Genomic DNA, 23,087 nt, shown 5'->3' on the forward strand with positions numbered 1-23,087 from the left:
CTAATCGACCATCATTGGGAAGAGAGGCCCCTAGGTCTTGCCAACTTTATATGCCCCAATACAGGGGAATGCCAGGGCCAAGAAGTGGGCAGGGGGGAGGGTATAGGGGACTTTCAGGATAGCATTTGAAATGTAAATAAAGAAAATATCTAATAAAAGAATGTTTTAAAAAAAGTGTTTCCTAGCAGCTGGGCAGTGGTGGTGCATCCCTTTAATTGCAGCACTTTTGAGACAGGGGTGGGAGGATTTCTGAGTTCAAGGTCAGCCTGGTCTACAGAGTGAGTTCCAGGACACCCATATACAGAGAAACCTTGTCTGGGGGGGTGGGGGGGTAGTGTTTCCTAGAGATTCGTCTTTTGTCTTTTGAGATTCTCTGTAGATCATTAACTGGGCTGCTTGGTGTTTGTTTGTTCGAGTCTTTGTATTCTTATTATTGAGCCTCCATTGGACATAGAGCTGATAAAGATTCTCCACCCCCACCCTGCCTGCCCACAAAAAAAAAAAAAAAAAAAAAAAAATTTACCTTTGCTCAGGGCTGGACATCTACAGATGTCACTGATACTCTCACAGTCAGACCTCACCAGAGGCTGACCTAGGATCGCTAATGTAGACATTGATTTTCATATTCAAAAGACCAATAAAAAGAGAGCCTCCCCAGGCTGTCATTAACACATCCCAGGGGTGAAAAGCCCTTGCAGACTTGCCATCCCAGTCTGGAGGAAAGGACCAGAACAGGAACCCTTGTCCCTAGGGTGTCTTGCTTGCCTGACTCTGGACATTGCTTCACCTGTTTATTCTGCCTTCTTACAACATTCATTTTTTCATATGAATCCTCACCTTTGACCTATTTATGTAGTTTTTATAAGGTCGAGTTCTCTTTTCACTGGCCTTCCCCTTCCTTCTTTTAAATTTAAAGCAGGATCTAAGGCAAATAACCTGATGTACATGAAAAATAGAAGGCTACGATGGAGAAGGGAATTTGCTGAGCTGAGCTGTATTGGTCTCTGCCATATCATGAAATGTTTGCTAGCATCTGCAAACCCTAAAGATCAAGGAACCAGAAAGATGGCTTAGTGAGTAAAGCACAGAAACCTTAAGATCTGGGCTCATCCCTGAAACCCATGATGGAAAGAAAGAGCTGGTGCCCACAGTTGTTCTCTGACCTGTCCTGTGCACATCATGGCATGGATACACTTGCACTTGCGCATATCATATGCTTCCGCATGCACACACAGATGGCAATACTAATAAATGGGATTAAATTGTTTTACCCAATAGCAATGTTACTAAAAGGGTTTACACACATGAGAATGACTACAGCCCTGGGAATGATAACCACTTTTACAGCCAGATTCTTCTCAAGTTGAGCGTAAAATTGAGTGTCAAACTTAAAAGCCAAAGAACTGAAATTTGTTCTAAGGATATGAAGCAATCCTCCAGCAGATGGCTCCCTAAGAGTAGAAGGTGCCGAGAAACCTCAGACATTTTTAACTCTCAGAAAATCCAGCACTTCAAGGCTCTAAGCTGGTTGAGGATTTAATGAATCTTCTAACATTACTAAAATCTCAACTATTTCCACCTTCTTATTTTTATCATAGGTGAGATATATACAAATAGTATTTGTGTATATGTATATTATGAAGCTTTAGTATTAAATTTCAATATGAATATGACACATATCAACATACCATAAATGTGTTACCAAGCTTTATACTGTAAGAAACACCACCAGAGAACTCATCATTGCAGTGAAGAATTAGGATGTGTTTAATAACCTTCCATGAGGGATAAGTGATGGCTGAGAGGGTAAGAGACCACACTGCTCTTTTAGAAGGCCAAGTTCACTTCCTAGCATCTACATCACATAACTTCGAACCACCTTTAACTTCAGATCCCGATGAATCCAGCATCTGATGTCCCCTATGCTCAAATGCTCACACGCACCTATCTATACACAGATACACATAAGTATACTAAAAATAAATCTTTATCATACGCAGATTCTTGCAACTATACGAATACCCATTCATAAGCCTCATTCTGTTCCTAATGCTATTCATTATTACCGAATGCTATATGTTAGTATGTCTATATTATACATTCCACTATATTTCTAAGCCTTACTCTTGAATTGATTCTGAAAGTGTTACTATTCATGTTTAACTAAACAAAAATTAACTTTTATCAGTGTTTTACCATCCATTAAAAGGGGCTCTAATCAGTGATAGAGAAACAGTTCAGGAAGAAAAAAAAAAAAAACCTAGTTTAAAAACAAACGCTGGACGCAGTGAGAAGCCTCAATAATCTATGCACTACTACAGTGAAATGTAGTAGAAACAAGGGAGGTAGAAATAAGAGAACTGGCCAGAAGATCCTGGGCCAGCTAGCTTGGGATATGCAGTGCAGTAGCAGCAGTAACAGCAAGAGGAACTTCAGTGAGGTAAGACAGAACAGCAGTCCAAAGTTGTCCTCTGACCTCCACACACATGCTGTGGCACTGCTGTCCCTGGGCACATATGAACTAGCAAACCAATAGCTGTTTATAAAGAGCTTTAGAACACTTTTATCTTATGATATCTCCTGGCTTCTGTCTATTACTGTTCACTAGCTCTGTCCTGTTCTCTCACTTCATAAAGTTTAAATGGTTATAATTTCTGTACACATTCATCAACTTACTTGCTTTCTAGCTCTTCCTGAATCTTATTCCTTCCTGTCAAGGTTGTGTCTCTTCCTCTCTTGGCAGTTCATTTTATAAAGCCTGTTATTAGTACTTTACCTTTATTCTGTAAATGCATGAGAATAGAGTTCCCAGGTCCCCATTTCTCAGCCCTTTGAGGATGCTATTCTGTCTTCTAGTTTACATTTCCTGTGATCTGTTGTAAGCTCTGCTCTTAGCATCTTGTTTCTCTGGAAATTTTGTCTTTGGCTTTTCCTGAATTTGTTCTTTCTAATCTGCATGTTAAGAACCTTTCTTTCTCCTTCTAATACTCTTCCATGCCATCTGCTGGGTCATTTTTACTGCCTCTTGTTACATGTTTGTGTTTGTGATTTCATTCACCATTTCTTTGCACATGGTTATCACACTCCTTGTTTCTGACAGTGTAGTCAGACACATCACCCCTGAGTATGGTAGATTGACTCCTTGTTAATGCTCATTACAAGTTACTGGTTTATTGGAATCTAAAGTGTGCGAAGCTTGTGACATTTTATTGAGAATTCCTTTCTGTCCACATTTTTGGCCTCAAAAAACAAGCTGGTATGTTCTTAGAGACCCTTCTGCCTGCTTATAAACTCAATTACTGAAGACCTAGTCCTCTTGTTATGTTAAGGCCTATCAAATTTTCTATAAAAATCTGAATTCCAAATACAATACTTTAAAAATTATTTATATTTTCTTTTCTTGAGTTAGTCCCAACAAATTAAGGAAGAGGTTCTTTTGCTATTTAAATTCTACTTTCAAGTCTCAAATAGTTATAAGAGCATCTACTATTTAATTCTAAGGTGTGAGATCTCTGTCTTTAAAATTAGGTAAAATCTCACAGGGTTGTGAGATGGCTCCAAGAGTAAACATACCTGCTGCTAACCAGTCCTGATGACTCACGTTTGATCATTGGCCCTATATGATGGAAGGCCAGAATGGAGTCCCAAAGTCATCTTCTGATATTCACATGTGCAATACACACACACACACACACACACACACACACACACACACACACACACCACTAATTAAAAATGTAAAACTCAGTTATTATTATTTATTATATGTTACATTCTTCAATCTTGTCTTTTCATTTCAGTTCACTATTCTGAAAAGTAAGAAACATGATTTGAAACTTTCCATAGTTGTCAACACCATTTTATTAAAAATGTTAAATTTAAAACCCCTCCTTAATGTTTAATAGAATACATAATTTAAAATTTATGGGTAACCCTAAAAGTATTTAAAATCTATTAATTCAAGAAGGAAAGGTTTGAGGCAAGACAATTAGTCTACTTCAAACAGACTTGTGCAGTGTTTTAATGCCTATTTTGCTTCATTTAATTTTTCTGTCTTTAAAATGGAATGCTTTGCTCTGAGCCCTCTCTGGTTAACAGGTTGAAGAGAGTGTTCCACCCAACTCTACTTCCTGTTGCTTATTAATACCTAATCCAGTCTCAGGCTTGACCACATAGAGGTGCTCAGTTCTGCCATTTTCACTTATAAATCCTACTCCACATACATTATATTAATATAGGGAGCTCTTAAACCAAGAGTGGTAACCCAACTGATTGTTAAACCAACTGCTCTTGATTCGGCCTCTTGTACATGTCTCTTTATATGATTCAGATAACAGCCTCTTGTACGTGTCTCTTTAGAGACAGGAATAGAAGACTGACCATTCTGCTTCCTCAGGCTTCTCTATTGAGAAACAGAGGCAGGATCAGCCTTGTACTATAAATTTTGATACATCCAATATAAAATCTTTAGTAACTTAGTTACCATAAAAGAGTATTTTCTTTAAGTAAATGGATAAAAGCTATGTATAAAACTTCATACCCATACAAAAGATAAACTACAGACTGGGTAGGTTAATTGTTGATTTTTGTAAAAATACTGATTAGGGTAGACTTTCCCTTCCACCTGTACAAGGAGTCAACATATCCAAAATGAAGGGTATATATTATTTTGTGGAGATATGTTTTATTTATTATACTTGTGAGTCTTCCCTTCGTGAAAGCAAAGTTTGGTATGTCCTTCTTTGTACCCGACTCTAAGATCAAGCATTGTGCCTTGCTCAAAACCTTCCCTGAATATACGCACCCTTCATGGAGCCTAAATACAGTCTTTATTATGCTGCACTATGTATATGTGTCAAAAGAGTATGACATAAGCTTTTAAAGGAAAGCCCACCAACATCCTGTTGCCATTCTGGGGATGCTGGCATGGCAGAGATGACCCTTATACAGATGGATTCCCACCAATGCTGGAGCCTGATCCCCCATGCTCTCCTTTCATCTCTTTTCCAGTACAACTTAAAGAATTAAGAATATTGAGCTTCTCTGACCTAATTGAGTGCAAGTGTAAGTACAGATCCTTCTGAGGATGTGAAATAATGTGTGACTTCTCAGTGGTATTCATGATACCTAAGGAATTTATTAAAGAATGTGATTGGAAGCCAGCACCTCCTTGACACTGTTTTAAATGTTCAATTTGGGGTCTAAACAAGTACCAGACTCAAGTAGTCACACAAACAGCAAGAGAAGGCGACAGGCCTTTGTCCACATGACTAGGGAGAGCTGACCCTGCCTAAGCAGATGTCATGGAATCAGTTGAGACATCATAAGCTGACTGTCGCTGTCTAGAAGAGTGGATTCACTTGGAATGTGCAGACTATAAAAATAAATCCAAGGCCAGACCTGGTGTCGCCTATAATCCCAGCACTCGGGAAACTGAGGCACAAGGATCATGAATGTGAGTCTGACCTGGGCTACATTGTAGGATTATGATTCCAGAAATGAAATAATTAATGAAAGCAGAAAACCTTCTGAATTGATTCCTAACACACAATTTAGAATGTCTTACATGCCATGAAAAGGCTGGGCTTTTCTTAGATCTGGTACCACTAAGCTCAGCTCTTCCTCCTGCCAAGTACAGCATCAGCATGAGTCTGCATCAGAAGTGGTGTGCTCTCCTGGCAACACATTGCCACTTCCTGTGTCTTCCTGTCCTGTTCTTTGCTATTGTCACATCATCTACCTGTCACCCAGACAATAGCAACATAGAGAAGATATACTTTACTGTAATCAATGAGACCCGGTAATACATATAATGCTAGGAGATGAAGTCATCAATCATGAAACTGAGTCACATTATATATTTACTCCATGTGTATGTGTACACTAAGAACTTTTACATGCAAGAGCACATTTCCTCCTCCTAAGCCAAGAGGAGAAACAGCAATGTTCCAGTTTTACAGATAGAAAAACTGAGGGCCAAATATGGTAAAAGTCTAATCCGCTGAGGGTTCATGATCAGGCCAGGACTTATATTTAGATGAGTGCTCTTGAGACCGGATGCAGGGGAGTTTTCCCAGTATAAGCTCTCACTCGTTGTTGGGAGTAGAGTGGTCTGAGAGGCTTCACAGAGGAGGGGTTGGAGCAGAACTGATTCTGCCTCCCTGCCTCTCTTAATTTTAATTTCATTGCCTTATTTTTCGGAATAATACCATTTTGGTTGTTGTTTGCCTATAATACAACAGCTTTACTATTCTCTAGGTGAGAATGGTCTTAAAATGTCTAGAAAAGAATCAGGCTTTGCTTTAATTACTTCTAACAGTTGATTTAACATAGCCTAGAGCCATTTGAGAGAAATTGCCTGGATCAGATTGGTCCGTGGGCATGTCTGTGTGAAACTGTTGTGATAATTAATTGATGTAGGAGGGCCCAGGCCACTGTGGGCAGCATCATCTTTTTTTTTTTTTTTGTAGAAGTGATCCTAGGCAAAGAAAATTAGCATGATCCTGCCAGAGAGCCATCAAACAGCGCTCCTCCTTAGTCTCTGCTTCTCTTCCTTGGCTGTGAATTCCTGGTTCGAGGTGATGCTGTGGCAGCAGCAAGCAGGCCTGACTTCAGGTTCCAACCTTAAGTTCCTGCCCTCACTGCATTTGATTAGAGAAGGTAATCTGTGGTTAAAACAAGCCCTTCCCTCCCTAACTGTTTTAGGTTCTGTGTGTTTCATCAAAGCAATAATGATATGACCAGAGCAGGCTTCTATGGGGCATGGGATTATATCTCTGAAGGTTGGATGTTAACATGATTAATAGAGTTAATCACAGTGTCATTAAACTGCTGCTTTTCAGAGTTAAGGGTATATCCTTCAACCTTGAAAGATGAGAGACAGTGTGTATGTGGGAGATGAAGGTCACTACTTGGCCTCAGTTAAGTTATCATGATGAAATCCTGGAGGTTTTTAATAACATTTTAGTAGGGTATATTTCCATGGGATACTTCTATCTGGAATTATCATCAGTGTAGAAACAGGTAGCTTGTTTGCAGAAGGAGACTTTAGGAAGCAGAGTCAGGAGCTACCAAAATCAGAACAAATTTAATGTTTCCGAAGGTGATGAGTTTTAAAACTTATAGGAGTGTTTAAATAGGTACATCTTTTTCTGATTTTTTCCCTTTGAGGATCAGGTATGAACATAAACATTAAGAGGTACTATGATCCAAGAGTGGTAGCTCATGCCTATAATCTCAGAACTTGGCAGGCTAATACAGGGGGACTGATACAAGTTCAATTCGAGCCTTAGTTATATAGTAAGTTCCAGGGCTATAGGTGGGGCTACAGAGTGAGACCTAGCCTTAAAAAATAAAAAGTAATAATAAAGTAGGTAGCGGTAATATGACACCCGAGCAGCATCCAGGTGATGAATACAGTCGGCCAGATTGCCAGTGATAGTTCTTACCCTTACATCCATCTACATATCTCTCAGGTTTGTAATAATCTGTATACAGCACAATGAAATTCTCATGTTTACCTCAGTAAAAGAATATATACATACATAAACACACACACAAACACACTCCTACAGATGTCCTCCCACCTTTGTGCATGCACAGACACACAAAACAAGCACACACAATAATGCAAGTTTAAAATATTTTTAAAAGAAAATAAAAATGCCTTCTCTGCAAATATCTAAAATACTTTTGCTATCTATACATGATATCATAAATAATCCCTTTATTATTTAGGATTAATACATGCTAATAGCATTTAAAAATACCTTTGAAAAATTTGCAAGCTATTATATACTTTCAAGATACATATTTTCTTCAACTGCAGGTAACTCAAGACACTTAGGAATCTGTGCATGAACCACCTGCCTCAGAGACTCTCTATGGTGTAGGAGCCCAGCTCAGTCATTCAGAACAAAACCTACTTGATACCTGAACATCCCTCTCAAGAGAAAGAGAGTAGAGCTTCTAGTAAATAAAAGATTTGTTAGCCTGAGACCGAGGACATGGCTGGCTCTTCTGTATTGCCTATTCTGTCACATCTGATATCTATATCTATCTATATCTACATAAAACAGGGTCCCATTTTGTAATTCTAGTTGGTCTAAAACTCAGTGAGGACCACGCTAGCCTCAAACACATAGAGATTAATTTATCATACTCTGCCTTTTCAGAGCTGAGATTAAAGGTGTATGCTACCACACCCAGCTAAAAAACTAATCTTAAAGACTAATTCATCTCACCACTATCAAATTAAAAAATTTTGCTTGGTACAAATGTTTATAAGGTAACTTAGCATTAGTATTAAACATATAGTATCTCTTCACGTGTATTTAACATTTCCCCACATTTGAAGATTTGTTACATCTCCTTTTCTGTTAGCAACAACATAATGATAATTAAACATATTTATGTAAATCCAAATACACAGAAAGATGAGCATGTATGCTGTTCCATATCTCTGTAGCCCAGAGCTAATGTTTTCTCCTGACCTTGAATTTGTGATCATGTTTTTAATACTTTCACTTTCCACCCAGCATTGTGCAATTTACACATCTATCATATGTATTCTACTAAACCTGAGCTCTGTTAAATCAAGCCTTAATTTTTCATGGTATTCTCTGGGTTGTCAAATACTTTCCAAATGCATTCATAATCACAGGAATAACTAACAGTGTTGGCCTGCTGAATATAAACAAAACAAAACAAAACCCTGTCTCCACCCTTAAAGAGGACTGGGCTGGGCAGGAAAAGTACACATGTGCATACACATACATGCATGTATACATAGTTGCACACATACTGTACACACACACACACACACACACACACACCACAGGTCATTTGAGAGCATCAACTCTGCAACAATGTTACTAAATTATGTGGGTATACTGGTAAGAATACTCAATGGTAAGAAAAAAGATGTCAGAAGAGTAGAATGAATATCAGCTGTCATGTGTGTATGTGTGTGTGTGTATGTGTGTGTTTGTGTGTGTGTGTCAGAATTTGTGAATATTTTATAGCAGTGCACTATAATTCTAATTTAAAACTCTTTTGAAATACCACTGACCAAATGAGTATTAGTATCAAGCGAGTGATACCCATTCTGAGTGCTGAGAGATTGGCTCTTCTACCCAAGAGAGTTGATAGATGCTCGGAAAAGGCTTGTCACAGGTGCCTGATGATGCATGATGACTTTAGGGCAAGACAACAAAAAGACCCACACTAAGAGGCAATCAATAACTGAAATGTCTGGCAATCTGTTTTTCAAAATCTGTCACAGGAGACCCTTACCAATGATGCATAGACGGCTAGAGAGTTGGCTCAGAGGTTAAGAGCTTTTGCTGACTATACAGAGGACCTGGGTCAATTCTCAACATCTGTGTGGCAGCTCACAACTATGTGTAACTCAGTGTCTGGGATCCAGTGGCCTTCTGGCCTTTGTGGGCACTAGGCATCCCTGTATTTCCCGTCCATGTATGCAGGCAAAACACCCATCCACATTAAGTAATATTTTAAAGCAAACAAGCAGTATGCTCAGAGGAGCTTTCAAAAACAGTATCTGAGAATTTGCTCTTTAAAGCCTCCTAGGGCACCTCCGAATTGCTTTCTGACTAACCAATAAGAAAATGCAAGACTTTTTGACTTTGTGTCAACTGCAAGAAGACTACCATATTGCCAAAACTATCATCTCAGTTGCACAAATAAACGCATCCTTTCCAAACACAACTTTCTGTCCCAGCTTGTGGGAGGCAGAAGTCAGTAGATCTCTGTGAGTTCAAAGCCAGCCTGGTCTACATACAAGGTTGCAGACTAACCAGAGATACAAAGAGAAAAGTTGTCTCAAACAAAACAAAGCAAAACAGAACAAAAAAAAATGGAACAAAACAAAAATCTTACTTTCTCCTGAAATTCTTACGTCATATGTACAGAGAAACATGTTTCACCATGTTTTTAGGCTGTATGTAAACAATTTATAATTATTAAAATAAAATACACATTAAAAAGTGATCCTCCAGCAATTCAAATGACAGTTCTTTTATTTCTGAATTTATCACAGAATTCTTGTTCATTTATTAGATTTAAAAAAAGGCTGTATCCATTGGGCCATTTGAAACAATGAGGAAACGGGAGTTGTCTGAGATAAGGCACGGTCTTGGGATTGAACTCGGGGACTTGCACATACTAGGTAAACACCCTACCACCGAGCTACATCTTCAGTTTCTAAGTGTTGAGGTATTCAAGCATTGCCCTACTTCCTACAGTATTGTAGATCTTTAGCGTAGATTAATTTATATTTCTTCAGAAATAAACAAAACACACAATTTTAAATTGTGTAAAGCAAACAGATATCCTTTACCACAGTGGTTCTTAAACGTCCTAATGCCACATCCTTGTAATAGTTTCTCATGCTGTGGTGACCCCCAACCATAAAATTATTTTCCTTCTACTTTATAACTCTAATTTTGTTACTGTTATGAATAATAAGGTAAGGCAAATCTCTGTGGTTTTGGATGGTCTTAGATGGACCACGTGGAAGGGTCATTCAACCTCCCTCTAAAGAGGTCATAACCTACAGGTTCAGAACTGCTCTTATGCCATAAAAGATTAAGTGCATAAACAAATAAACACACATTTTTGTGTGTTTGACAGGGTCTGATGTGTCCTGGACTGGCCTCAAACTCATTTTATGGCTAGGTCCAGATCACATAGCAATACCCAGTCTCAAAAACAGAACAGCCTTAGAAGGCAATTAAAGAAAATGTACTACAACTAATAAATTACTTTGATATAAATAATTTTGTTCTGGTTGTAATTCTGTGGTAAAATTGAAATGCTTCCTTATGCAACATCTCATACTATGTTTACATTCCTAGATAAGGCAGGGAAAATGAAGGCTACAAATGAAGGCCCCTAATATATCCAGAAATTTAAAAGTTCATCTATTTAAATACATATGGCCCTTTCATCGTTCCAAGAGTTAAATGCCTGCATAAACTTGTGACATTCTTAATACATAGTAATTAAAGATAAATTCTGCACTTTGGTCTTTAGGAAACATTATATGCTAATATAATTCTAGACCTTATCTTAAGTGCAATAATGTAACAGAAAGAATGGTTTTTAACCAAAAATATCATTCTGAAATCTTGGCAAGAAACATAATTCAGTTCAAAACCTGACAAAATGTATTCTTAAAATAAAAAAAGGAAGAAACTGATACTGAATTGTGTGGAAGAAAAGATCTCAAACCCCGGGATATCTTTAGGCACACCAGAAAAATTCTCACATATTTTAACACGACTGTCATCGTCTACTAAATTTAGAAAATTACTACAGTTTTACTAGTATAGACTATTCACAAATACATTTTTTTCCTTTGATTTAATGAGTCTTGCCAAGCAGAGCTGCCATGTATATTTCAAGTCAATTTAAGGAAACCTGATTTTTTTTTTTTTTCAGGCAGCATTCAAGGGAACTGGGCACATGAGGCTTTGGCCTCAAAGCCACGTGGTCACGTGGTATCTGTCTTCACGCGACGAGAGGGGGATGATAACCTCTCGGACCATATCGACTTGCTTTTTAAGTTAGCATTCCTCTGTGAAATTCTCCAAGCCTCTCTTCCCGTGTTATGTTTCTTAGTGAGCAAACTATAAATGCCACTCTGGAAGGCATAAAAGACAGGCTGGAGAGATGGCTCAGTGGCTAGGGGTATGCATTATTCCTCAGAGGATCTAAGTTTGATTTCCAGCACCCGTGGAAACTTCCTATGACTCTAGTTCCAGGGGATCTTAAAAGATAAAATGAATCTTGGGGGTGGTGGAAAGCATCTCTTATACATCCAGCTGAACCTCTCCCCTGCAGTAGAGAAAACATGGAATCCCAGAGCATCCTCTGTCCTCCCTCCTAGGACATGGCTGAGTGCCCGGGAGCCTCCCCGCGGTCTTGGTTAGCATAACTAGATTCAACCATTTGCATCCACAATGTGACACTTTTCACCTTTCAGGGTGCTGACTCATGGAGTCACATGACTGTGGGACCTAACTACTTTCTTATTGCTTATTGATGTGCAGCTATGCCTCAGTGACACTTTTCACAGCTGAAGCCAATACCTTAGAGAGTACAATTTGCCATGAATTTCTCAGCCTTAAATAATAAAGAGACTGTCTATATCTAGACAGTAACTCCAAGATGTTACTAAGAGAATGATCCAGCACTGACAGTGATGCTATAAAAACACCGTAAACATTTAAAGTTTCATAAAAGAAAAAAAAAATCCATTTAAAAACAGGCAGCTCCTCCATTTAAACCTACTATTCTCATCCTGCCTGCATAATGAAACCAACAAAGACACTCATTTTGAACGTTAGTCGCACATTCTGTCCATGTAAATTTAACTGGAATCACAGGGAGAGACCTCAGGCAGATGGTTTTTGTAAAATGCTCTTTAGGAGAAGTCTGAATCCAGTGTTTACCTGTATTTAAGGTCACACATCATGGTGTGTGTGTGTGTGTGTGTGTGTGTGTGTGTGTGTGTGTAATATACTGGGATTCATTGGAAGTCCTCCAAGTTGAGTCTAATGTTCAGCTGCAGTAGATGATCACATACATCCCACATACCCACATACCTACCTACATGCGTACACATGTGTATTCGCATGCTAGGGACTGTTAACATGTTCCTTAAAGGACAATATTATAAATACTCTGGGCTGTTCAGGGCATTTAGTCTTTACTACCAACCGTCCCAGTTTTGAGCTATGGCCCCAAAGCAGCCATCATCTTCAAGCAAATGAGATATGTACCTGGACTGCAATATGGATTTACTCATGAACACTGACACTTGAAGTTTATGTAACTAGTGCATGTCCAAAATATTGCACTTATATGCTTGTTAAGCAAATTGAAAATGTAGAAACTATTCTTAGTTCACAGGCCATGGAAAATCAGTGGTGTAGTACACTTTCCTGGGCCAGTTTACCCAGGGACTTTCTTACACACCAATCTAGTTGTTTCTCAAATGTGTGGGCAGAGACAAGAATACCTTCAGATTCAAGTTGTTCTAGGCCATAGGAGGCAGCTGTATTTGGGCGGCTGATAGATGGACTAGTTCTTCCCTCAGAAGGGAGTGCTGGAGAAATTGTAGGAGTCTCCACAGTCATTGCAGGGGGTGTCACTGGAGAGCCCAAAACTGGTATGAATTCTTCACTTGGCCCAGTGATTGTGTCCATGAGATCTGCCAAACACAAGAGACAGGGACTGACCCATAAGATAGCCAACACAGATAATATAAACATTAGCTTTGAAAGGCAAGAAACCAGAAGTACAGTAAATTCTGTACTTAATTATAACTTAAATTCATCTCTTCTTCTTACATCAACCTAGCTACACACAGAAAACATTTGATCATTCTGAAAAGGTAACGCCTCAAATCATAACTTTGCTTTAAATTTTAATCTTCCACTTATTTTACTGACAATATAATGGATGATACAGAATTTTGTATGGGGTTCCAAAGGCAGACAATTGAATTAAAAACGTTTTAAATTAAATACTAGGGAACACTTTGGATAGACCAAATATGCTTCACAAAATCATGTGGAAGAGTCTCTACCTAGAACTATATCTAAAGTAGTCTCTAGTTCAAGGCACCCTAATGAATTGTCAAGTTTCCCACATCTAGAGAATCTCCAATAGTAGCTTGAAACATCAGAATGCTTCCAGACATATTTCAGTCACTGCCAACTTTATGAATTAGAATCTCTTTGCTTGTGAAGTCAGACAGAATATATATTTCCCATAGTACACAGCTACTGAGCCCCATTGTACTCCTTATGGGTATATAAATTGATACAACAATCACTATGAAAAGGAGACATTGGCTCTTAATGCCAAACACTCATACATCCTATGGCCAGCAACTCACTATCTAGGAGAAATTCCTTTACATGCCCAATACATGCAGAAGAGTGTTCATAATAGCAGTATTCACAACACCTATACCCAGAAATGGCCCAAATGCAGACAAAAGGAATGTGGATGAAGAATGTATGAATAATGAGATTTATTTTCATAATGGAGTATGATACAGTGGTCAGAACAAAAGATTCTACAAGTTATTTGGCTGCTAGAACAATAAGTGAAAATGCTAAGTTCCAAAAACTTCAACTGTAGTATAGGACTTCTCTTAGAAAGTCAAAACACAAAAATTTAAAATGTATACTTGTAGTTGTGAATTCAGATACAAGAAGCCAGGAGGTAGTGTGGACTGCAGGAAATTATGAAAAGATAAATGATAATGCTGGTTACCAGGAGAGAGACACTGAGAGCAAGTGTGGTCAGAGTTCATGAAGGTTATGATCAAGATTCCAGAGTTGAGTTTTATGTTGCATTGTTTTGTTTTGTTTTAGAAGGATTAGGGGGCTGGGCTGAAAAATATTATTATATTGGTACAAGTATCTCAATGAATGTATCATCCGTACTTGGCTAATGAAGAAACAGAGAAATGAATAAATATATACATATTATTCTCTATTTCTTTACGTATATTGTAAAAATAAATATATATGTACTAGAAATATATCATATAATTAATTAAATATGTATATGATATATATATATGTATATCATATCAGAGATAAATAGATATTACTGGAAATGAACAGAGGTTTACAAATGTTCAGAAGCTCACCTGGTACCCCAGTCTTAGAGAGGGCCAAAGGTGACTACAAATCAAGGTTCTTGCTATTTTTATATTTACCCACCCTGGCTCTTAGGTGAGAGCCCTCAGGAGGCTTAGACTTGGGAACCAGGAGAGGAGTCTGCCTCATAGGTTGATACTACAGCACATTTCCACAAGCAAAGAGAGCTGACCATCTTTCCAAGTAGGGAACATTTGTGTGTTGGTGAAAGGGCCAGCTGCCGCTCTCATTCCAGTAGCTAACAGTAAAGATCCACACTCCTCCCTCAAACCCTGAACCCACACTCCCCTACTGACCTTCCGTGGGAGAGGTAAGTTTGAGAGACAAAGGGACAACAGTGGTGGAGGCTGGTGTGGCCAGAGGCTCCCATCTTCTGGACAGCTCAGCATCACCCACTTCAGCAGACACAGGGGAGAGGGACGGCGTGCCCTCTTCAGGCTCCCCACTGCCTCTGGGAACCTCGATGGTGGCCATATGCTCTTGTGTCACCACAGGTAATGTAGTGTTCATTGCTTGAGTAGCCGTTGTCATCTCTTGAGTGATATCTGAAAAGGAGGGAAACATTTTAAAGTAGACCAAATTCCTATATATTAAATTCACTACAAAGTTATAAGCAGAAAAGGGGCAGCCAGCTCCTTCAGAGACTAGAACAACAAAGAGAACTTGGGAATCAAAGACGAGGAAACAATGTTATTATTGCGGGGGGGGGGGGGGACGGAGTTGTGGAGCAATCTAAGACAGAAATAAAGAAGTTAATGTAAAAACAAATAAATAAACAAAAAAAACCCTAGAATAAAATTGAAACAATATAGGAAGATGGCTCCCGAGTTTCTCAGACATAGTTGAATACTAACTAAATCAGTCTGTTAAGAAATAAAGTATACATAACTAAGTCACACTAAAATCTTTCAGAAGAGTTTTTGTATATTAATGTTCTCATTTTCATAGCTAAAAGGGGGAAAGAAAGTTGACATTAAAGAAAAAACAATAACTACAATTAGCAACCAGTGCTCACCTAGCTTCTGGGATGGATAGACGAGATAAACAGGGTGTGGCGTGTGCTTTTCATTTACCCTCCCACAAGTGTTAAAGGAATGAAGTCTACTGGTGATTTTTAATTTCTTTCCATATTATTTCTAGACAATTTAGTTTTGGGTTTATAAGCTCAGAGGACCAAAGTGGTTAGCATCGCTGGGTAAATATTTACCTAATTATTTTTGGTGAGAAATATAAAAAAAATGTTCACATAATTCTCAATGATGTCCAAATAAGTATCAAATATTGTTATTAAACTATTTAAAATATAGCTGCTTCTTTCATATCTTCACAGGTTTTTATATATTTTCATGACAAAATATTTGGAAAATATTAAACTACATTAATTACATGCTACTGATATATTGGTTGAGACTAATGCTTCTGGAAGCTGTCCAGCAGATGGAGAACGTTCTTAAGCATCCCTGCTCCCTACCCAGGAGATGTCAGCAGGAAGTTTCAAGCAAAGAAACTGAAAGCACCTTTACATATTGCTACATGTTCCAAGGAGTAGTGGGTCTGTGCAAAAGAGTTCATTGTGGACTGGTTTATTGCTTATGTTAATTGACTTCCCAAATTACACAAGAAGTTGCATGCCTGTGTGTGCCCCCAGCTGGTTCTAATTGGTAAATAAAGTTGCCAGTGGCCAGTGGCTGGGCAAGGAGACAGAGGCAGAACTTTGAGGGTCCAGGGGAGGGAGAGGAGCTTACCATTGCCAGGGAGAAGGTCCTGGCCTGAGGAGTGTAGGAGAGGGACAGAGACATTGCCAAGATGTTAAGAGTTTGGGGTTGTGGCCCACAAGGGCTGCAGGCCAGAGTCTGTGGCAGCCAGGATGGAAAATAGATTTTAGTAAGTAATAAGTCAGGAATAAATCAGAGGGAGAGTGTGTCAGCAGTGGGAAGGTTTGGAAGTGGCCCAGCTGCTGAGCTGCTTCGGGCATATTAAAAATAAAGCTGTGTGTGTGCGTGTGTGTCTTTCATTCTTGAATCCAAATAATTTTGGGTGGGTGTAGAGAAGGCATGCACACCCACTAGGTAGCTTAGAGTAAGATAATTAATTACTACTTCTGTCCAAAGGTGAGGACCTTGACTTATGTACAGAGTATGATTTTAATGGAAAATATATGATTTATTTGAATACTTCAGTCTTCAGTTAAAATGTGAGTAACTATTTCTAAATCACCATTAACAGGCAAAACCAGGAGTTAAAGAGATGGCTCAGTTGTTAAAAACACTGGCTGCTCTTACAGAGGACCCAGGTTCAATTCCCAGTATCCACTTGGCAGCTCACAACTGTCTATAACACCTCTTCAAGGGGATCCAACACCCTCACTCAGACATGCATGCAGTCAAAACACCGATAAGCATAAAATAAAACTAAATAAATTATCTAAAAAAGCAAAAGAAAACAAACAAATAAATAACCCAAAGCCAAATATGGCAACATACACCTCTAATATTACCACTCAGGAAACAGAGGCAGGAGGATAGCTGTAAATTTCAGGCCAACTGGACATTTTAAGTTCAAGGCAAACCAGGACATACAGTGAGATCCTGTCTCAGTGCTAAAGTAAACAAACAAAATAAACAGTGGTCCTAGGAGTCAGGGGCAAAGGCAGAACCTGTGAATTCAAAGAAACCTTTAAAGATCCCAGCTCAAAAAATTTCAAATATGAATAAAATTTTAGAAATATCCAAATTGAAAGTTTTCAAGTTCAACAAAGCTTAGGGATGTTTTGTTATTTTAATTCTTTAGTTTTTTTTCCTTACCTTTCAACACATTTCCTGCTGCCTGCTGTGGCACAGACTCATACTGAGAGGTAGAAACTGCAGTCTCTAAGGAGAGCTGGGTCTTGTCCCCTTGGGTGGAGGCTCCTAAGCCTCCTGCACTTGGGAACAGCTTCATGGTGGAAACTTCAGGGTCTCCTGCCAGACTCATGGGAGTGAAGGAAGTTTGATGGGTCAAGACTTGTGACCTCTCATCCCCCAGTGCAGTCACCAGGGCTGTTCCCAAGGCTGGTTCTCCTCCCAGGAGCCCTGGAGCCACCTTTATAACTGCTGTGGAAGGGGGGCTTTCCTCAGTCCCCTCAAAGCTCTCATAGGCCCCATGTGGTGGCTTTGTTCTCACTTGAGTCTCTGCATTGTCTCCTGGCTCTGGGGGCCTCCCCCGACTTATGCTCTCAAATTTAGTGTCATCCCACTCCTCCCTGAAGACAGAAGAGACTGGGCCAGCTGTGCTGACACTCACTGTGACCTTAGGGCCCCCTAAAATACTGCCAGCTGTTGGCTCAATAGTCAGGACATTCTTGGGGACTGTCACCAAATGCTTGGTGGTAGTGCTCTGGCCATCATCAGCTGCCATCTCTGAGGGCCTCTCCTTATCAGGCTCTGTGTCTCTTGTAGAATCAGCACCAGGAAAGGCAGTAGTTCCCATGGCTGCTGCATCTGCTTTGATTTTCTCAGGTTCTTTGGTATTTATAGAGGAAGAAGGTGAATTTCCTAAGCTAACTGCTTCCTGACTTTTAGCTGCAAATAACTGGTTGTCTAAATACTCCAGGGAACTATGTGTTACATCTGTGACTGCTTCTACAATAGGCTGGGTGCTAGAACTGTTATAGGGCCCCTCCTGGTCAGGATTCAGAGAAGCAGGTAGAGATACAGCAACAGTTAACATGGCCTTGGAAAGGCTGTGCTCAGAAGACATTGTTTCAAGCTGGCTAGGGCCATGCTCTTGTTCACTGGCTGAGACCACAGGCTCACTGGAAGAGTAAACACCAGGGCTGGTAGGATGCAGAAGCCCAGCTCCTGGAAGGTGGCTCTCTTTGTCGACTGAGAATACTTTATGTAATGGTATCACTGAAGGTCCTTCAGATAGTACCATTGGAGCTTCGGAGGACATCTGCTGCAGCATGTACTTTGGAGCAAAGGAGATGTTTTCTTGGTCATCTGTGTTCATCTTCTGAGACTGCTCTCTCTCTGCATATTCATGTGCTGTCTCCCTCCTTTCCACCCTTGGGAAAGCTCGACATCCCGTAGCCAAGGTGAGGAAGAGAATGGTACAGAAAGCCACACAGGTGGGCATCAGAGTTGGTCTGCTCATAGTGGATGGGAAAAACAGGTTGAAGGAGCTGACAATTCCAGTAATTGAGTCCTGTAGGCAAACAAAGCATGTCACACTGTTATATGGATGTATTTTGTAAAGAATCTGCTTTATGTTAAACCAGAAGTACAATGAACTCTTTGACTTCCTCAGAAAGAAGGGGGGTCAGAGATGGTTGTTCTATTTCTTTGTACCCTTGAGAGATGGGTAACCCAGTTCCCCTGCTTAGTTGTTCAGCTCATTTGACTTGTAGCTCCCTGGAAAATGGTATAGAAAATCACTGTAGAAATAGCAGCATGGCTTGGAGGTGGAAAGTTAATGTTACAAATTAATGTAAAGAACTTTTGTGTTGCCATGGTCTGCATGATTCTGTCTCTATAACTCAACTGAGTTCAAATCATAAGGATAGTGAAGGATGAATGATGAATAAGACGAGGGTCCCAGCCAGGTGCTAGTGGCGTATGCCTTTAATCCCAGCCCTTGGGAGGCAGAAGCAGGCAGACTTCTGAGTTTGAAGCCAGCCTGGTCTACAAAGTGAGTTCTAGGACAGCCAGGACTACACAGAGAAACTTTCCCTTCCTTTTTGTGTAGCTTGTGAGAACAAGTAAATACTTGGCAACTGTAGCTCTGTAACTAACCAGAGTCCACACTTGCTGCTGTCTTTAGGTTTGACTTTACAGGATCCGGAAATGTAGGAGACTTGTTTGGGGGCTTTTTTGTTGTTGTTGTTGTTGTTTTTGTTTTTTTTGTTTTTTTTGTTTTTCAAGACAGGGTTTCTCTGTGTAGTCCTGGCTGTCCTGGAACTCACTCTGTAGACTAGGCTGGCCTCGAACTCAGAAATCCACCTGCCTCTGCCTCCCGAGTACTGGTATTTGAGGGCTTTTGTTGCTCTTGTAACTGGGACTTCTTACAATTCTCCTACTTGCACCAAGTTATGGTATTTTGCTACAGCAGTCAAAATAGAAAATATGCTTTCAAACTTGAAAAATATCAAAATATGCTGAATGAAAATCAGTTATTTTTATGAGCTTAAAAGTGTGTGTGAATGATCTCTAGCCAAAATACATTTTTAAAATGTTCAAACTATTTGAAACAAAAATAATTATACACAAAACCTCCATGTTTCAAAATTTGAGAGTCATAAAAGATACTTAGGCAACACAAACATATTTTTTAATGTTCAAATTTTTATTTCTTACTGGTTAGCTATGATTTATACTAATTATATTTATTATATTCTTCAAACTATTCACAACCCCATTGCAGCTAAAACTACATCCTTATAGCATCTTTCTTTCATATTGTGTAAAGATTTACAAATCTTCCTATGCATTGCTCTGGGCTGGTCTTTAGAGTTCATAATACTGAAAATTTACCAAACGTTGAATCCTCAGTACAAATAGGAAAAAATATCTATCAAATCTAACCATCTAAACTGCCTAGATAGGCACATGCTGTGGAATTGTGAAATACAGAAACCCACATTTTCATGAGGTTTTCTCCACTTAAGGATTTCAAAGCTTTCATACATATCCCATTTAATCTTCTGGTGTTCATTTTGTCTTGTTGTTGTTCTCCGAGTAGCCCTGGCTGTCTTAAAACTCACTTTGTAGAGTAGACTGACCTTGAACTTACAGAAATTGGCCTGCTCTTGTCTTCTGAGTGCTGTGACTAAAGGTGTGCTCTACCATGCCCAGCTTCCATTTAGTCTTTAAAGTCATGTGTGTGTGTGTGTGTGTGTGTGTGTGTGTGTGTGTGTGTGTATCAAGGGTCAGGTTTCTGAGACACGTATAAAAAGGAATATGCAGATTAGAGCTGAGGACTCCTTCCAACACCAGTACCACCCAGTGAGCCATCTTGCAAGCTGATCTTCTAGCCCCTCTCAAGCTTTCCTGAGAAACCTTGGGTCAGAGGTCACTGGATGAGTAACATCCAAATTCTCCATGTCCTGAAAGGAATAAAGCCACAGACATTTGCTGTGCTTTAAGTCAGTGGGTTTCGAGAGTAGTGTGCTATACCAAACCTTGACTCCACAGAGCTTCTGGGAAATATAGGAAGAGAACCTATGAGTTGTCAAGTGTCATGTGCAGAAAAGTAATAGCTTCATCAAGATCATAACTAGCATGCAAAGAAAGCTGAAACCAGAGAATCTAGGAGAAACGTTAAGCCCGCCCATCGCTCCATACCACCCTACCCCCCAGATCCAATGCAATGGAAGGGATTGCATGTAGATGGCAAGGGTCGAAGCAACCTTAACTAAATATTAAGTTGCCTATGTATACTGTGATTTTAAAAAGGAGAAAATATGGAGAAGGGAGTTGAGAAAAAGAGAAAAAACACATGCCAAGGCACATCACATTTGAGAATGGAGAATGTTATTCTACTTTAGATGGGCCAGAAATTCCCTTCTTCCATAACCAGGTCATATGGGCCTAGGGAAGGATGGTCCTGATGCCCCAATTCCCTTCCTTAAAACAAAGACAAATGAGAACTGTGAATCAAAGTGTCCGTGGACAGACAATGCGTTTACACCTTTGGATTTCTGTGTAGATAAACTGAACTAGGAAACTATATTGATATTGTAAAGGACAAAATACTGATAATAACTACGCAAGTCTCTGGTTTATTTCAGCTCCATTCAGGAAGCTATCCATTCTTTTTTTCACTCAGTGCCATTTACTAAACATAATAGATGATGGGAGGGATGGCCTGGGGACTGGGACTGGGGCTCAGAGAGAGAATGCCTGCTCAGCATTCACAAGGCCCCGAGTTCAAAGGATATGGCCTAAAAGCTGAGTCTATGTGATTCTGGATAAAAACTAAAACATCAAGAATGGTGAGTTTAGAGGGACACTGACTAGCATTGAAAAATAATTTCTGAATTTACATTTCTTGTTAACAGCTGCCATGTGCTAGTTAATACACCTCTCCACTTCTGCCTTTGACAAAAAGGGGAGTTAAGAAAACAAACCATAAGATCCCCTCTACCTCTCCGATTGTATACTCATGTCTTGTTACTATGAAGTAAACCAAACCGAAGACCGTTCCTGCAGTCTTGGCGTTTCTCCATCACAGAATGGAGGTGCCCACACATGTGAATGAGCACTGTATATTTTATGATTGGTAGTCTTGTGGGCTGAGAGGAAATTTTTCTGAACAATTTAGGTTGAGAGGAAAGGAGAAAAAAGTTAAGGCTTAAGTCACCTCAACCACCTTGCCAAGGTAGAATTCTCCTCCAGGGTCTTATTTCATCTACATCTAGAGTTCTAGAAGGTCTGTATGCAGGGAATTCTGTTTCTCCTCTAAAAGATGTTCCCTCTGTGATTGAGTGCTGGCCACCTGCTTTCTAAATCCAATTACAGCAGAGAAAGTGGGGTTGACCCACAAGTCTTTGGTAGGTCTGTGCATTGAGGCCATATGCTCCTTTTCTCTACCATTGGAAACAACATCTGAACTTTAAAAGAAACTGATGATGGCCTGTAGGAATTGCAGCAGCAAGCAGCCTGCCACTCAGAGGAATTAGCAGATGACCTTCAAATCCCTCCATCTCTCAGGCTTAGTGCTGGTCCCCATCATTGCTCTTAGGAGTTGAGCATCAAACAAGGCGAGCTGCATGACACCAGAAAATATGGAAGAAAAATCAGACCACAGTCAGGTTGATGCTAATATTCTTAACCCTAAACAAACCCTGTAGCCATGCTTTGTCCTCTCTGGCCTTTGCTTTCTTTCCTCTACACTATACCCCCTATGTGGCCAAGTGCCCAGGAGAGAGGAAATGCTGAGCAGATCTTAGCTGAAAAGCCAGGATTGTCTTTAGGCTGCTCTGCAGGGAGAAGGGAAGAGGGACAATGTCACTGTTTATGAGCATCTGCGTCTCAGGTTAAACTATCTCAGACATTGGNGTACTTAAGGAGCTGAAGGAAGTTATTCTTCTACTTTCTGTTCACACTGCATCTTTGGTGCTACTCTGTCTGTGTCTCTCCACGCTGGTTAGTTCTCACATACTCTAACCAAATCCCTGACAGAGAGCAGATATTCCTCCACCTAGTTTAAAAAACATTCCTTGGGGAGCTAATCAATATCACTTTGTCTGTCACTTGCTATCAAGGAACCCTGATGGATTCTGCTGTTGTCTGAATAATTTGTTGCATTTCTGCCAGCAGTGGGCAGATAAAGCTGTTCTGCCAAGCATTATCTTTGACAATCTTAAATAGACACAGTCCAGAATTTCCTTCTTTATCAATCTTGCAT

General features: G+C 39.7%; 1 protein-coding gene across 1 annotated transcript in view; it reads right to left on the bottom strand.

Annotated features, from left to right (window-relative positions):
• Positions 1–23,087, bottom strand: part of Armh4 (armadillo like helical domain containing 4) — a 103,294-nt gene that overhangs the window by 75,032 nt on the left and 5,175 nt on the right. Inside the window, exons 2-4 of the mRNA XM_021203453.1 lie at positions 17,507–18,887; positions 14,999–15,247; positions 13,046–13,237 (exon numbers count right to left, since the gene is read on the bottom strand). Coding sequence (XP_021059112.1) covers positions 13,046–13,237; positions 14,999–15,247; positions 17,507–18,887 — 1,822 coding nt within the window. The remainder of the gene's footprint in view (positions 1–13,045; positions 13,238–14,998; positions 15,248–17,506; positions 18,888–23,087) is intronic.

The sequence above is a fragment of the Mus pahari genome, chromosome 8 (assembly GCF_900095145.1).
Source record: "Mus pahari chromosome 8, PAHARI_EIJ_v1.1, whole genome shotgun sequence".
Classification (NCBI taxonomy): domain Eukaryota; kingdom Metazoa; phylum Chordata; class Mammalia; order Rodentia; family Muridae; genus Mus; species Mus pahari.